Source organism: Rutilus rutilus, assembly GCF_951802725.1.
Source record: "Rutilus rutilus genome assembly, chromosome: 8".
Lineage (NCBI taxonomy): Eukaryota > Metazoa > Chordata > Actinopteri > Cypriniformes > Leuciscidae > Rutilus > Rutilus rutilus.
The window spans coordinates 13,895,946-13,899,739 of NC_140222.1; the positions used below are offsets into that span (position 1 = coordinate 13,895,946).

The 3,794-nt window shown below is 38.9% G+C and overlaps 1 protein-coding gene across 1 annotated transcript in view; it reads right to left on the reverse strand.

The window, feature by feature from the left end:
- The window catches only part of LOC311295178 (uncharacterized protein), a 5,758-nt gene extending 2,183 nt beyond the window's left edge, over positions 1-3,575 (reverse strand). The window contains exons 1-3 of the mRNA XM_084416419.1: positions 3,252-3,575; positions 1,784-2,125; positions 1,283-1,422 (exon numbers count right to left, since the gene is read on the reverse strand). Coding sequence (XP_084272545.1) covers positions 1,283-1,422; positions 1,784-2,125; positions 3,252-3,546 — 777 coding nt within the window. The 5' untranslated portion in view covers positions 3,547-3,575. The remainder of the gene's footprint in view (positions 1-1,282; positions 1,423-1,783; positions 2,126-3,251) is intronic.
- Positions 3,576-3,794: the final 219 nt, after the last annotated feature.

A 3,794-nucleotide genomic window follows, 5' to 3' on the forward strand; every position in this document is an offset into this window, starting at 1 on the left:
GCTATCATAAAAGTGCCCCATTCACTCCCATTCACAAAGGATTTTAACCTAAAACGAAAATACGGTCAAACTTAAAAGTGGCATTTCCATTCTAATTATGCTTTTAAATGAAAATTTTTCCATTGTTCTAGTTTTCCCGCTAGTACAGTGTACATTTTAGGACATCCTCAGACCTCAGACATATGAAGACAAGGCATCATGCCTCAGACTAAAAGGTTTCAGTCATTGGACAAAACGGCATCGAGCCTAAAGGCATAACATACATAAAGGCATCGGACGAAGCGGACTCAGACTAAAAGGCATCGGCGAAAACGGACTCAAGTGGTGTTTGGAGATTCGCATTGCCCCGCCCCGCCCCATATGACGTCACATGTACTCGATTCATAGCTCAAAAGAACGCTTTAACTCCACGATAGTTGGCCAACATACAAACTAGTTGAAACATGGCATCTAAGTATTTAAATACGCAAATAAAACTTGTATATATATGCTTTAATTAAATGTTACACTAATTATGTTGTGTACAGAAGAGAAAATGCATTTTGCGAGTGCACGTTTTAACATTTAATTAAAACATATAATATATACATAGCATATATATATATATATATATATATATACTTTAATTAAATGCTACACTAATTATGTTTTAAACAGAAGAGTTCAGAGAACTAGCTAGTTTGTATGTTGGCAAACTATTGTGGAGTTAAAGCACTCTTTCAAGCTATGAACCGCGTACATGTGACGTCATATGGGGCGGGGCAATGCGAACCTCCAAGCTCCATCTGATGCCGTTTCGTCCGATGCCTTTATGTCTGATGCCTTTTTGTCTGAGGCTGTTTCGTCTGATGCCTAATTGTACGAGACCTGACACCTGACAATGTTTTCCTGAGACCTGAAGCTTTTCAGTCTGAGGCGCGATGCCGTTTTGTCCAATGACTGAAGCCTTTTAGTCTGAGGCATGATGCCTTTTCTTCATATGTCTGAGGTCTGAGGATGTCCTAATATTGATTACTGTGTACGTTGCCTTGGTTACTGACACCATCTTAAACTGAATTACATCTTTTATACCACAGTAATAGAAACTTGAAGTATAGCGAGTTCAATATCACATCTAAATTTCTTAAAATGTTTTATTGGTGTTTTCTAATAAGACGCTTGCTATCTCGCTTTGACTGCCTCACCGGTGAATATCTGCTTCTGTAGTGTTTAATAGAAAGGATAATAACTAATTAAATCTCATACAGTATATCTTGTTAAATCCGCTGTATGTAATACTTACACTCAGTGGTACTGCTGCATGGCTCTTGTGGTGGTGACAGTAAATCACAGCAGCAGTTACAGCAGCAGCAGCAAACACCAGCAGAACAGCAACAACTATTCCTGCTACAGCTCCTGAAGACAGACCTGAACCTGGAACAGCTACAGAGAAACAGACATTATTACGAGAGAGTGAATGATTATCCATCTAGTATTTACCAATATCTTAAACTGACATTTACACCTTTCTACTTTATTCATCAGTTATTTAACTGATTAATGGCTTCATCTGTTGACTTTAGAAACAGCAGCTAAAACAGCATCAGCACTGAGAGATCAACAGGAAACACTGTTCACAGGAAAACTGCACTTTTCATGTTAATAACATTAATTAAAATGCCATTGAGTCAAAGCTCACTTTTTTAAACAGTCCAGTGCCCATTTATTGGGTTGATTTAAAATATTTACTGTTCATTAAATTCCTCAAAGGAAAATGCTTTTAATGGCTGAATTATACACTCACCAATGACAGAAACACTGAATCTCTTCACACTAGTGATGCTGAAGCTGCTGTTGTTGATGATGATCTGTAGTTTATATTCTCCAGAGTCTGTGTTTCTGGTGTTTGTGATGGTCAGAGATCCAGTCTGATGATCCAGCTTCAGTCTGTCTCTGAATCTCTCTTTACACTGAACATCTATACAGATCTTACTCTGATTTCCAGTGATTTCAGCGATGAGTGTGTCATTAAAATACCACGTCATCACATCATGTGTGTTTTTTATTACACTAGGATCTAAAGTAACAGATTCTCCCTCCTTCACTGACTTTCTCTTCACTTCATCTCGTTCAGCAGCAGAAACACCTGAAACACAAACCAACAGATGATTCAATTCTAGACGAAAACAACAAAAGCCACAACATGAGAGAACGAATGAAGTTGCATAAACCCTTTCTTGACTTTCTAGCCTGGTTAAAACCAGACCATTCTCAGTAGTAACTGAGTTATTAGTCTGGCAAAGCTCCATAGACAAATCAGTTGGATAGACCTAAAACCAATCAGAGCGATCGTCATTGTGTAAAGCCCGCCTCAACGTTTCTGATTGGTGCCGCGATTTCGACGGCATGTAAATGGGCTTGAATGAGCTTTTTGCCAGACTACTTCTCGAGCAAATCTGAATTTGCCGGAAGTTGTCTGGGTTTTCCCAGGCTATTGACTTTCAATCTGAAAATAAACAATTTGTTTTGTACTCAAACCCATTCAACATATTTTACATTAAATCCTCCTCTAAACTAGCCTGGCAAGCCAGACCTACATCAAGATGTTAGGTCTGGCAACTCACCATAGACACGGCTCAATCCGAGGGGCGGGATAAACGTCTGTCTTTCAAATTCCCTCTGTACGCAATAGGACAGCGCTTTACCCAACCAGAGCATTTTCCCAACAGCGGAGTTAACGTTAGTTGATAGATTCAACTTTTGAATCTGGCCGGCAAACCTACGAACACATCTTCCTTTTTTAAGAATGACTTAAGTCCCGTTCTTTGCTCTTTTCTCAAAGAAAAACTTAACTCCAAGTCCTCCATAGTTGCGGACAAAGCCGATTCGAAAGACTGTTCTCCAGCAGCCACCATACTTTGTTTTCAAGTGGCAGGTAACCGTTGCAACTCTGTCGTCATTATGTTAAGCCCGCCCCGCCTACTCTATACACAACGTGATTGGCCTGACCCAATTTAGGTTTTTGCAGCTCGAAAGTCAATGGAGAGTTGCTAGACTACCCTGGCTGCAAAATACATTTTGCTGCCGCTAGGGTGCGTCTAGATTTCTAGGCTACCTTTAGACTCAACTGCAGCCTCCTATGAAAAAAATTAACTGTTAAAACTAACAACTTGTCAATGGAAAAACTGTATACGAGATCTAAACTGTAAGTATTATAAGAAAATAACCGAATATCATGGGGGGGGGTTGCATTTAAACATTCACTAACTCACCATGAAAATTAATACTGAAGATTTTTCCACTAATGCTGCCGCTGCTGATGATCTTCAGTTCATAAACTCCAGAGTCTGTGTTTCTGGTGTTTGTGATGGTCAGAGATCCAGTCTGATGATCCAGCTTCAATCTGTCTCTGAATCTCTCTGTATCATTATTACACTGAACATCTGTACAGATAATACTGAGATCTCCATTGATCCGAGCGATACGAATGCCATTAAAATACCATTTAATATCTTCTTGTTGGTTTGTTTGAACACCAGTGTATAAAGTGACTGAATCTCCCTCCATCACTGACACTTCTTCTGATCCAACATCGGAAACACCTGGAGAAGAAATTAACAATTTTTCTACTATTATTGTAGTACAGTATATTACAGTAGTACAGTAATTATTGCAGTACATTAGTCAACACTTCAAAGTATGGGATTTATTGGTTCAGTTTAACTTGTTACAAATATTTAACTGAGTTAATGCAGCATCTGTTTTGTCCTGGCATCCTTTGGCTAGCGTTACATTATATGATGATGCTATAATTC